General features: G+C 44.2%; 1 protein-coding gene across 4 annotated transcripts; it reads left to right on the top strand.

Annotated features, from left to right (window-relative positions):
• The first annotated feature begins 330 nt into the window (after window positions 1-330).
• Window positions 331-12883, top strand: CLEC5A (C-type lectin domain containing 5A). Of its 4 annotated transcripts, none has more exons than XM_004008123.6 (7): window positions 414-558; window positions 1056-1154; window positions 2143-2202; window positions 3684-3743; window positions 4057-4193; window positions 9622-9728; window positions 11042-12883. In XM_004008123.6, exons 2-7 carry the CDS (start codon window positions 1076-1078, stop codon window positions 11154-11156), a joined length of 558 nt encoding a protein of 185 aa, XP_004008172.1. In that variant the 5' UTR covers window positions 414-558; window positions 1056-1075; the 3' UTR covers window positions 11157-12883. The 4 variants fall into 4 exon arrangements, with proteins under 4 accessions (XP_042104874.1, XP_004008172.1, XP_042104873.1 ...); XM_042248939.2 differs by lacking the exon at window positions 11042-12883 and adding an exon at window positions 4926-5040 and having other exon boundaries at window positions 9622-10156; XM_012177265.5 differs by lacking the exon at window positions 2143-2202.
• Window positions 12884-13331: the final 448 nt, after the last annotated feature.

Below are 13331 nucleotides of genomic sequence, written 5' to 3'. Positions count from 1 at the left end.
GTTGCAGTTATGGAACCAATGGGACATATGAAGACCTCCTTATTAAACGTAGTGACTTCAGATGAACTTCTTTTCTTGAAATTTTTTACTTTGACAATTTCAGATTTGCAGACATGTTGTAAGGAAAGTCCAAATAAATAATTCACAGACACTCTTCACCCAGACTCATATCTGTTAACATTTTACTACATTTTCTTTCCACTCTATTTCAAGGAGATTCAGACACACAGAACAAGTCGGTATTAAGATATTCCATTTCCTAAATAATCCTGCAATCATTCCCCTCTATGAGAACCCCTTTGGCGGGGACCTTCCTCTTTCAGAGGCTACTCCCTTCCCCTCCTAGCCCCTCCCGCTCCTTGGCCAAGAGCACTGAACAGGAAGAAGTGTTTGCTCAGGGATGCTGGTGAGACAGAGACTACGTAAGGAAGGAAGGACACTGACCACACACAAGGAGCCTGTTCTCACTGGAAGGGCCTCTACCCGCCACACCAAGCACAAGGGCACTGGGAAAGATCCCCACCTGCAGACCAGACCAGCCTTCCAGGGGGACATCAGGTAAGTCTCTGCGTGTCCTCTCTATACAGATTGTTGGCTCTGCTCCCAAGCCAAGGACCTCAGGGACACTTGTCCCGTCTGTTGGACTCCTGGCATAGTTTTCTGAAGACAGTGACTTCTGAGAGCTTTGACCATATAGCCAAGACTACAGATGAAAGGCCTGGGGAGCAAGGATCATTTCAAGGTTAAGGGTTCTCAAAGTCCAGGAGAGGATTTATTCATCAGACAGAGTTTAAGAGCCACAGATGGGAACAGGATTGAGGCTGAGAGCTAGGGATGGCAGAGGAGAGGCAGCACACCCAGTTCAGAGGTTCCCAAGGAGCACAAGCTCCTCCCTGTCTTCTGGGTGCTGGGTGCTGGGTCTCCTCCTTGCACCTATCAATGTCATGCCTGGCTTCCCAGCCCCTAAGGGGTGCTCTGAGAGTCCGGCACATCCCCCGCTGGAAAGAAGCCTTGTCCCAGATTCTGATGGTGATATTCTGCTCTCATGCCCACAGGCGGCCTCATCTCCTGCATCATGAACTGGCATATGATAATCTCTGGGCTTATAGTAGTGGTGCTTAAGATTGTCGGAATGACCTTATTTCTGCTTTATTGTGAGTATCTGATCAACCTCTTACTGAACTCAGATTGTACTCTTCTTGCCTTTTCCCTTAGGATGCAGGATTGAATATAAATGTTAAATGCTCAAGACTTTCCAGCTGAGGGCAATTGATGGCCCTTCTCATTCCCAGACACACAGAGTGAGCAGGGTACCTTGGTCTACCTTGGAGATACAAAACAGAGTGGTGTCTGATAATTAGACTTCCACACAAAATTTTTGCCACTAGAGTATTCACTGGGTAATCTGAGCTGAAGTACTCTACAGTGCTTGTTATAGTTGCTAATTTGAAAATACAACTCCAGTCCAACCCAATGATAAGCTGTGGGACATGCTAAGTTACTTCAGTTGTGTCTGACTCTTTGCAACCCCATGGACTATGACCCACCAGGCTCCTCTGTCCATGGGGATTCTCCAGCAAGAATATTGGAGTGGGTTTCCTCTCTAATGCCCTCCTCCAGGGATCTTCCCAACCCAGGAATTGAACCCAGTCTTTTAAGTCTCTTGCATTAGCAGGTAGGTCCTTTACCGCGAGTGCCACCTGGAGCTACATTAAGGGTTAATGGGGTTTTACTGGGCAAGATATTTTCCTTTATGTACACAGAGACTAATTCATCCAAATGTTCAGAAAAAGAGGCCTCATATCAAAAGATTTTACCACAGTTGCAGCAAGTGAAATATTCTCCAGCCTCAGAAGCCTGTGGGGAAGATAAATGAGGAAGGAAATGTGATTTGGAGGCAACAGCTGGGTAAGAGGTATCGACCATATGGCCCAATCTCAAGGTGCAGTTTCTACCACATAAGAGAGCAGGATGAGAATGAGTGAATATGCCCACAGGAAACACATGCCCATCTTGGCTGACCCGAGCCAGCGAGCTCAACCTGTCCCACTGACAGGCGCTATGTCCCACAATAACGTCTGTCTGTAACACTCACTGCACAGCCACCTTTGAGGCTGAGTCAACAGCTGATTTTCTTTGCAGTCCCACAGATTTTTGGCGAAAATAATATCATCTTCATTCCCACAGAGAGCTCTGGAACAGGTAATGTACATGAAAATAACCTGCTCTCCCCTCTCCAGGTTCTTCTGTGCTTAAGTCTTAGAGACCTTTCTCAAAGCCTCCTTCTCCTAGACATTCTTCTGTAGAATGAGTTCATAAAGAGCTGATAATTGTTATAAGATGAATGAGTTCCAAAACTCCTATGTACAACATAGTGACTGTAAGTACTAACAGTGTATTGTATACAAGGAAGTTGCTAGAAGAATAGATGCTCAATGTTCTCCCAACACACAAAAAAAGATGATTATGCGAGGTGATGGAGGAGTTAACCAACCTTATTGTGTTGATAATTTTGGAATAAGTACATGTATGAGATCATCATGTTGTATATTTAAACTTACACAATATTATGTGTCAATGATATCTCAATAAAGCTGGAAAAATAAAATAAATGCAGCACACCCAGAAAAACAAAGATCTTCCAATTAATTTTCTTTTAGAGATGAGAAACCAAGACTAGACTTGATGAAATTTCAGATCCTGTTTTCCTCTTGGGAGTGAGGATGATTTGTATATAACTAGATGGACAGGGAGGCCTGGCATGCTGCGACTCATGGGGTCGCAAAGAGTCGGACAAAGAGTGGGGGCATGGATTCAACCCCTGGTCAAGGAAATAAGATCCCACATGCCATGTGGCATAGCCAAAAAACAAAAGAGAAACCTCTAGAATGTCCATCTGCCTCCTTGCCTGCCAACATCCTCTAGTTCTGAATCTTGTTCCAGTTAGCACAGTCCTTAGAGCTGATAATTGCTGATGAGAGAGAGTCAAGAGCTGCCCATCAGGACTATGGGTTTTCACATAGGGTTTAAGGCACCAGCAGTGGGAAGAGCAGCAAAGGTGCTCTGTGGAGCCTGGAGAGAAGCGCTCCAAACAGCTCTTTGGGGAAAACACTGTAAAAGGTATAGATGAGAAAGAACAGGGAGGTTTCCTTTCTGGTACTAAATGCGTCTATTCCTCTTCCTTTCTCATGCTCTTTTTCTTGGCATTTCACACTGTCAAAAGTATATGTGAATGTGTGCCAAGTCATTTCAGTCGTGTCCAGCTCTTTGCAATGCTATGGATTGTAGCCCACAGGCTCTTCTGTCCATGGGGATTCTCTAGGCTAGAATACTAGAGTGGCTTGCCGTGCCCTCCTCCAGAGCATCTTCCAAATCCAGGGATCGAACTCGCATCTCTTATGTCTCCTGCATTATCAGGCGGGTTCTTTACCACTAGAGCCACCTGGGAAGCCTGTCAAAGGTATATATGAGACACCAAAAAGGAGACATAAAATAGGACCCGAGGCAGGTCAAATAACAGTAGTAGTTGGATGGACGTTCCATAGGAAAAAAAATCTGAAAAATTCCAACACAGAGAGGCAAAGAGTCCCTTGTTAATTCCACTGTCCATTCTGGACATCTGCTGTGACATTTGTGCATCACATCCATCATCCAGCTATCTTCAGGTTTTCTTTTCATTTCAGTTCCGCAGATTTTGGGGAATGGCACTGTCAGCTTCACTCCAACAGAGAGCTACGGAACAGGTATAGTGCATGCTTTTAGCCCTCTCCACCTCCGGGTTCTTAGTTAGTGAATTCTTAGAGACTTTTCCCATTGTCTCCTTTCTTATGAAACTGCTTGACTCAATAGGGCCATAATGACCTTATCATCATTCCCTTCATGTTACAGACAGGGAAACTGGGGCTAAAGTGGATGAAATTTCTTCCTGGATTGAAGAGAATTGTATTGACATAATAATTATAAAGAAACCCACATCCTACTGTCTTATGATTCACTCCCAAGGTGCACATCCAAAATCTCACTAATCTCATCCTGTCTTTTCTTGGATTTCTGTAGTCTGCCCCAAGGGGTGGGATTTTCATCAAGGAAGATGTTTTTTCTTGTCCAAATCGGAATTGTCTTGGAACAAGAGCATGAACTTTTGCAAAGAAAAAGGATCCACGTTGGCCATTGTCAACACGCCAGAGAAACTGGTGAGCCCATGGAATGGTAGAGAAAAGCAGCATCCCCTTCCCCGGCATCAGCGGTGGGATGGACACGGGGTGGGAGGCTCTTCTCAATAGCAGTGGGGTGTGTTCCTCGGACCCATCTGAGCTAATGAAATCCGCACTCTATGGTCTCTCCCATGAGCAGTGTGTTGGGGAGGGACCAGGACATTTAAAATACAGGGAATGACTAAATGAGCTGATGTGTATAAAGCTTTTAAAACTATGGAATTCTTCACAGAGGTGAGCCATTAATGTTTGATCCCAATCAGCCTAATAAGTAAGGAAGTTTTAAAATAACAAAGTAATATGCAAAACAAAGAATCAAGTCATAGAATTGGGGTTGCAGTGTGCAATTATGAGAGTAAAAATAGCTTACACTATATTAAAAAAAGCTTTATTATCTCTTTTTATCATAATAACAATTCTGAGGCGTTATAGTTCTTCATATTTTATATATGGGAAAACTAGGAAACCACCTATACTCCAATAAAAATTCGATTTTAAGAAGTGAATTTTTGTGCTTAAATAAATGGAATAAAATTTAAATATAAAAAATTTGGGCACAGGAAAATAATTTGATCAAGGTCATATACCTAATAAATGATAGCACATGGAATTGAATTGAGATCTCTCTAAGTCCAAAACCCACACTCTAATCAATTTTAGGTCTTCCCAGGTGGTGCTTGCTAGTGGTAAAGAATCTGCTTACTGATACAGGAGACAGACAAGAGCTGCGGGTTCAGTCCCTGGATTGGGAAGATCCCCTGGAGGAGGAAATGGCAACCCACTCCAGTATTCTTGCTTGGAGAATCCCCATGGACAGAGGAGCCTGGTGAGCTACAGCCCAGGGGGTTGCAAAGAGTCGGACAAAACTGAGAGACTAAATTTTAGGCCATAATTTTATTTACAGTTGCCTCTCCTTCAAACCCTAAGTATTTGCTGAGCACTGCATTGGAGAAGGAAATGGCACTCCACTCCAGTGTTCCTGCCTGGAGAACCCCAGGGACAGGGGAGCCTGGTGGGCTGCTGTCTACGGCGTCGCAGAGTCAGACACGACTGAAGCGACTCAGCAGCAGCAGACATTGTGCTGCCGCAGCATTCTAGCTTCTTTCCTCTCTTCCCTTCCCACTTCCTCTAAAAAGTCCCTGGTGCTGAAGAGTTTATGAGAGCATCTCTGTGAATCTCAGTAGTAGGTGCCCAACAGTGAGCAGGGATGGTGATGATACAGCTCCTCTAGGGCTAAGGACTCAAGTGGGAAGAGAAAAGTGCCTTAAAGTAGAAAAGCAAGAGCAAGACAGAGTGCAGAAAAGAGAAAAAGGAAAGAAGAAAAGAGGAGAATGAGAAAGGAAATCCATAACCTCTGTTCCTTTACTAAACCCTTAAGAGTTGATGCATCTCAAAAGCCATCCTTGGCATTCTCTGCCAATTACGCTTACACTCATGCTAAGCCCAGAAAAAGCTCATCACACCAATGGCTTGCTAATGACTCTCATATCCATATCTTCAGTTCCCTTCCCTAGACCAGGAAGTGTATCACATTCCACTTTGATGTCTCAAAACCACCACAAACATACCATGCTTGAAACGAAATCAAATGTATTTTACTCCAACTGCTCCTCCTCTTGTATCCCAAATACTGGTGAGTCATCATGTCAACTGAAATGGAATACCGACAGTTTTCTGGGACTTTGCCTTTTCGCTTTCCTCCTAAATTAGCTGCTAACCAAGTTCTTTCCCTGCTATCTCCACAGCAAATCATTCAGCTCTCCCCTGGATTTCTTTGGGATTCTTCTAATTTCTCTCCTTGCCCCTAGTTTTGCCACTTCTTACCTCTCCTCCACAGATCTGACTCACTAATTGCTCTAAGGCTCTAAACTATCTGTGCCATTTTCCAAAACGAAGTGAGTTAAAGTCCAGTTTCCCTAACATGGCATGTAAGCCTTGTATGGTCCAGCCTCTGCCTTCTCTCCAATCCTGTCTCTGAACCCACCTCCCTCCTATTTTTGCGCCAACCGAATTCAGCATCTTGTAGTTCCACAGATGCTCCAGCCTGTGGCGCTAGTGGTCAAGAACCCGCCTGCCAATGCAGGAAATGAAGAGGAGCGGGCTTCATCCCTGGGTTGGGAAGATCCCCTGAAGGAGGAAATGGAAACCTACTCCAGTATTCTCGCTTGGAGAATCCAATGGACAGAGGAGCCTGACGGGCTACGGTCCATGCGGTCGGTCACAAAAAGTCGGACACAACTGAAGTGACTGAGCACGCACGCACACTCTGCAGTCTGCCTGTGATCTAATACTTCCTGCTCCAGGAAGTCCAACCCTGACCACCCCAGCCCCCGACACACACACCCCGCTCCTAGCACTTGCCTTACAGTAACTATCTCCCCAAATCCATCTCACATATTACCTCATCTACAGCCTTTATTATATATAGACTCCGAAATCCAGGTATAATTATTCACTTCCTCCTTTCTCCCTGGGCATGCGTGCATGCTAAGTTGCTTCAGTCACATCTGACTCTATGAGACCCCATGGACTGTCGCCCACCAGGCCCCTCTGTCCATGGGACTCTCCAGGCAAGAATACCAGAGTGGGTTGCCATGCCCTCCTCCAGGGGATCTTCCTGACCCAAGGATCCAACCCGCATCTCCTGTGGCTCCTGCACTGAAGGTGGATTCTTTACCTCTGAGCCGTGGGGGAAGCCCTCCTGGTCCATATCGAATACATATTTCCTAAAAGCACTATACCTGGGATGCCCTACTATGCTGGTCAACTCGTCTATCTTCTCTTATTAGATCTGCAGATTTTCAACATGTTGGGATAACTGAGGTTTTAGAAATGGTGATGAAATCTATTCCTCTCTTTCCAGAAACATTACATAAGCACAATATTTTTAATAAAATTCCAGCGGTTTTATAGATCCATGTAGAAACCATCCCTGCTTCCAGCAAGAGATAGAAGGGTTAAGAACCCTTGTTTTAGACCATGGGTCAGCAAACATTTTTTTAAAACATAGATGGTGTATATTTTACACTTTTCAGGTCATATGTCCTCTGTCACAACTACTTAATAGTGCCATCATAGTTCAAAAGCAGCTATACACAATCTGCAACAAATTGCCATGGCTTGTTCCATTAAAACCTTGTTTATAAAAATTTGCTCCAGTCTGAATTTGACCCACTGCCCATATCTTGCCAACCCATTTTAGATCATAAATTTTTTTAAAAGAAGCAAATTTATTTCTGTATCTCCAACCTGATACAATGCCTGGCACACAACAGATACTCAAAAAAAAGTTTACTAAATGAGTAAATCTGGTAATCAAGCTTTAAAAATAATTATTTCAGGGAAGAAAAATATTAGGAAAGGAGCAATAAAGGCAGTAATCATGGGGATGGAGAGAATACTTAAGTGGGCTTGGATAGCCACTGATAATGGGAGGAATGTGAAGAATACAGGAGAGTCCAGGGGACTCCCAGGTTTCTGGCCACAGTGATTTGTGACGCATTAATTTAATGCAGGAAGTAAGATGTCTAAGGTCACTGTCATTTTAGCAGGCACTCAATCAGTTCAGTTCAGTTCAGTCACTTAGTCGTGCCCGACGTTTTGTGACCTCATGGACCGCAGCATGCCAGGCCTCCCTGTCCATCACCAACTCCCGGAGTTTACTCAAACTCATGTCTTTTGAGTCATTGATGCCATCCAACCATCTCATCCTCTGTCATCCCCTTCTCTTCCTGCCCCCAATCTTTCCCAGCATCAGGGTCTTCTCCAATGAGTCAGTTCTTCGCATCAGGTGGCCAAAGTATTGGAGTTTCAGCTTCAGTGTCAGTCCTTCCAATGAACACCCAGGGCTGATCTCCTTTAGGATGGACTTGTTGGATCTCCTTGCAGTCTAAGGGACTCTCAAAAGTCTTCTCCAACACCACAGTTCAAAAGCATCAATTCTTCAGCACTCAGCTTTCTTTATAGTCCAACTCTCACATCCATACATGACTACTGGAAAAACCATAGCCTTGACTAGACAGAATTTTGTTGGCAACTGATTATTTCTTGTGGCATTATCAGCTTTGGCAACACACTTTCAAATCTCCCTGTTTTCCCTTGCCAAGTATTCAAGGAATTTTCTTAATCCAGTCTTGCTATTGCTGCTGCTAAGTCGCTTCAGTCATGTCTGACTTGCTGCGACCCCATAGATGGCAGGCCACCAGGCTTCTCCGTCCACAGGATTCTCCAGGCAAGAATACTGGAGTGGATCGCTGTTTCCTTCTCCAAGATGATCCAATCTTATTTGGAATGTAAAACTTCTGGCAATGAAAACATTCTTATGCAGAGTAGATCAAAGAAAGTTGCATTTTAAATTACCCTTTTTTAGATAGTATAGTCCCCTCCTCCTTCATTCTCAGTGCATCAGCATCACCTGGGAATTGGTTCAGTTCAGTTCAGTCGCTCAGTTGTGTCCGACTCTTTGCGACCCCATGAATCGCAGCACGCTAGGCCTCCCTGTCCATCACCAACTCCCAGAGTTCACTCAGACTCACGTCCATTGAGTCAGTGATGCCATCCAGCCATCTCATCCTCGGTCGTCCCCTTCTCCTCCTGCCCCCAATCCCTCCTAGCATCAGAGTCTTTTCCAATGAATCAACTCTTTGCATGAGGTGGCCAAAGTACTGGAGTTTCAGCTTTAGCATCATTCCTTCCAAAGAAATCCCAGGGCTGATCTCCTTCAGAATGGACTGGTTGGATCTCCTTGCAGTCCAAGGGACTCTCAAGAGTCTTCTCCAACACCACAGTTCAAAAGCATCAATTCTTTGGCGCTCAGCCTTCTTCACAGTCCAACTCTCACATCCATACTTGACCACAGGAAAAACCATAGCCTTGACTAGATGGACCTTTGTTGGCAAAGTAATGTCTCTGCTTTTGAATATGCTATCTAGGTTGGTCATAACTTTTCTTCCAAGGAGTAAGCGTCTTTTAATTTCATGGCTGCAGTCACCATCTGCAGTGATAGTGGAGCCCCCAAAAATAAAGTCTGACACTGTTTCCACTGTTTCCCATCTATTTCCCATGAAGTGATGGGACCAGATGCCATGATCTTTGTTTTCTTAATGTTGAGCTTTAGGCCAACTTTTTCACTCTCTACCTTCACTTTCATCATGCAAATTCTTGGTCCCTTACACCAGACCCTTAAACCAGAGCCCAGCAATCTATGTTTTAACAAGTCCACAGCATGATTTTTATGCTCTGGGTAAAATGAGAATCACTTCTCTAGGGCTGGTGGGCAGTGCCAGGAATAGCCAGCCCTGGAGTCCTTTACTTGTTCCCAGAACCAGATATAATCATGAACCCACTGGCACATGAAGCAACAGAAAATAACTTTTTGCTGATTGTTTTATCTCTTTTTAATTTCTAGAAATTTCTCCAGGACATAACTGGTGCTGAGAAGTATTTTATTGGCTTATTATACCAGCCTGTAGAGAAAAAGTGGCGCTGGATCAACAACGCTGAGTTTAACAACATGTACGTGGACATCTCACGTTTTTCTGGGATCTTAGCTGCCTCTAGAGACTAGATCCAAGACTCAGTGGGTTTATCCTCGAACAGCACAAAGGCTGAGACTTAGCTGCATGTTCTCTTCCTCTCCTTTATTCCAACCCACTTATTCCCAGAGATACATTTTTGGGGTAAATTTTTTATTATGGAAAATATCAAATATTTCTGAGTAGAGAGGACTGTTCATTCAACAAATTATTTTGTTCAAATCAAGATCCAAACAAATCCACATACATATCATGTTTAATACATCTCATAAGTATCTTTTAACCCTGAGATCACATTTTTTTAACTAAGTTCTTACAAGTTCCCCAGATGTGGCTTCTCTGTCTAAAGAAAGGTTATTATAAACAAGTTGTCTATGCCTTAAAGTTATTAAACTTTAACTCCCAAGATCTATGTCCTATGTACTATTCCATGGCCATAGCCATGGTGGGGAACATGACTTCCCAGTGGACCTATGAAAACAGTGAGTCAGATAGAAAGCAAGTTAGTCCCCCAAACTATAACCAGCTGCTCACAGAGAGGAGTAAGTGAACATTCATTCAGGCCCTTGCTAAGCACTTTACACATCATTCCTGGTAGTATTCGCAATGATGCTATTAGGAAAAGCCTTTATTGATTCCCCCTTAACAGACAGCTGAATTGAGGATGAGAGACTTAGAAATGTGTTGAATATCACAAAGCCAGGGTGTGGGAGAGCTGCAGTTCAACCCTGCATCCACTTGGCTGCAAAACTTATGACCTTCCCATGAAACCAGACTATTTCCTGTCAGACTGAAAGACAGTTAAAAGAGGTATGAAAAGACCAACCAGGTTTTTCATAAAGCCAGCTGGTGTCCAGGAAAGGAAGAGAAATCTCCTTCCGCCTTCTCCTCTTGGGCCTCCTGTTGAAAACACAGGACCTCCAGCACTGAAACATTATGTCTGGGAGAAAAGAGGACAAACAACCCATGAGGTGTTTCTAACCAAACAGAGTCAGTTAATCCAAGACAACGAGTCCATAAAAGCTCACAGGAGAGCTGACAGGAAAGCATCAGTTTTTGAGCTGGATTTGGGGTTGTTGCTGCTGCTGCTGCTAAGTCGCTTCAGTTGTGTCTGACTCTGTGCGACCCCATAGATGGAAGCCCACCAGGCTCCTCTGTCCCTGGGACTCTCCAGGCAAGAATACTGGAGTGGGTTGCCATTTCCTTCTCCTTGGGGATGCTGAAGGGGTACCAGAACCAGGAAAAGGCAGGCTGAAAAGACAGGCCTTAACCATGCTTTCTTTTCTCAACTAGCGTTACCAATCCGATTCAGAATTTCCACTGCGTGACCATAGGCCTAACAAAGACATATGATGCTGCTTCATGTAACATCACCTACCGCTGGATCTGTGAGAAGAAGGCCCAATGATGAAGTTCTCTGTTGGCCTCTGACAAGAACAACAAATATACAGCAGAGATGGCAAATGATCATATTGGCAATTGGGACTGATCTGGGAAATACAAAACATCAAATTCTTACATCTGTCTTCCACAGGTCACTGGAGAACCCCCTAATAGCTCCTCAGTGCCAAAGCACCAGGCCCTCCACAAATATACTTACAGACACACAGCTGAGGCAAACTCCTCATTCTGAATCAGCAACCCCCCAAGACCCTATTTCCTGTGAGAGACACACCCATGGCTTTGGATCTACGTGGGTCAACTGATCAAATGATCTCTTTATCCATCTGTCTACTAGTAGAGGTCCTTGGCTATTGGGGGAAATCAGCTTCTGCATTCCACCTTGGAGGACTGGATACTATTAATATCACCAGGAGACAGACTCAGTTTGATGGAGACAACTGGTTGATACAGAGATGAGGTCTGCTTCTATAGAACCAAGGATTTCTGACTGATCAACAGGCTTTGTTTTGTCCTCGGAGCACATGACCATACTACCAGGGAGATACTGCAGACTGAGCAGGTGTGAACGTTATTTAAAGAATAGCAAGAGTAGAAGAGGGATAAACTCAGCTTCTGGAGCTCACTTTTGTTCCCAAGAGACCCCTGTTCTCATACCCTCCAGCCTACCTGGGGAGGGACAGCAGAGGCCCTCTTCAATCTGCTTTGAGGCCAGGCCTAGGAATGGTCTTGAGAGCTAAGCTAGGACCAGAGACAGCACTGTTCATGGGAATGGAAAGGGAGCTGGGCAGGGCAGGAATCTGCTAGGAAACCTCTCTGAAGACTACCTAACACGCAAGATGACCACACTTCAGAAAACTGAATCTCTGTTCTTCAGCAAAGTCCTAAAGAAATAAGCTAAATATTTCCTTGGTCTTGGCCTGAATCTCCATTTGAATGGGTTTTGATGACCTGTTTGTTGAGTATTTATTAATAGTTTGGTATAGTTCCTCGGGTCCCAGTAGTCATAACGTATTCCTGCCTGCAGTTCTAGAGAGATGACGCTGCCAGGTACGATCTACTTGCCCCAAAGACACCAGCACTGGTTGGTACCACCCTGACCCAGGACTGGCCCAGCTGACCACAGACTAGAAAAAGAGGAGGACTGCTCAAGGAGACATTGGATGGAGCCAAGTTGTGGGCATTTGGTAGAAAGGCAACTCCAGGGACACAGGAAAGCCATACGCAGGAGGAAAAAGAGCTCATTTGGCCATACTGAAAGAAAGGCAAGAGAAAGGTAGAAAAGTCTTGTGGACATCCTATCTGTCCTCTGTACTTGCAGGAAGACATCAGCTACAGACCCTTCTCAGTACGTGGAAAAGAGAAAAGAAATACATATGTGTTTTAATTTAACAAGAATTAAGCCATAAGAACAGAATCATTGGAAAAGACCCTGATGCTGGGAAAGATTGTAGGCAGGAGGAGAAGGGGACAACAGAGGATGAGATGATTGGATGGCATCACTGACTCAATGGACATGGGTTTGAGCAAGCTCCAGGAGTTGGTGATGGACAGGGAAGCCTGGCGTGCTGCAGGCCATAGGGTCGCAAAGAGTCAGACACAACTGAGTGACTGAACTGACTGACTGAAGCCATGAAGGAAGTTTGCATAAAACTACTAGAAATTATAGTCACTCGAGTAAAGAGATCACCATTTATGTCTAATAAAAATGTACTACAATGATTGTGAACATCACTTTATGTATGTTGAATTAAATTGATGACAGTTTTATATTTTATCACAACACTAAGCTCTGTTTCTATATTCCTAGGCTTCCCAATTTGGGGAAGGGCCACTTACAATGTTTAAAAATGAGATTAATACATTATGTGTTAGAACTTGCATGAAGGAGGTTATTAGAAGCATTGAACTGGCCAAAAAGCTTTCATTCAGAGTTTATCCCAAATGAATTTTTGGCCAGCCCAGCAATTTGCATCTTGGTGGAGTGGATGTTGGAATGATATTAGAACTCAGTGGAGATACAAGCTCTCTGATGGTGTCAGTGACAAGCAAGTGCTACAGGGAAGGAAGGCAGAGGTTGAAAGTGTGGTAAAGGAAAGAATGAACAGAATTCTGAGCTAAGGTAAGCCCCAGGATTCTGACAGCAAAAGGAAAACCACAACCCTTCTGTTTGGCAAAGGGA

The sequence above is a fragment of the Ovis aries genome, chromosome 4 (genome assembly GCF_016772045.2).
Source record: "Ovis aries strain OAR_USU_Benz2616 breed Rambouillet chromosome 4, ARS-UI_Ramb_v3.0, whole genome shotgun sequence".
Lineage (NCBI taxonomy): Eukaryota > Metazoa > Chordata > Mammalia > Artiodactyla > Bovidae > Ovis > Ovis aries.
This window is presented reverse-complemented; position numbering and strand designations above follow the sequence as displayed.

Excerpts from the sequence above, each read along its gene's own strand:
- CLEC5A (XM_004008123.6), top strand. The coding sequence starts at position 1,076 with ATGAACTGGCATATGATAATCTCTGGGCTTATAGTAGTGGTGCTTAAG. Across the intron at positions 2,203-3,683 it reads CACAGAGAGCTCTGGAACAG|TTCCGCAGATTTTGGGGAAT; the intron begins GTAATGTACATG and ends TTTTCATTTCAG. Across the intron at positions 9,729-11,041 it reads AACGCTGAGTTTAACAACAT|CGTTACCAATCCGATTCAGA; the intron begins GTACGTGGACAT and ends TTTCTCAACTAG.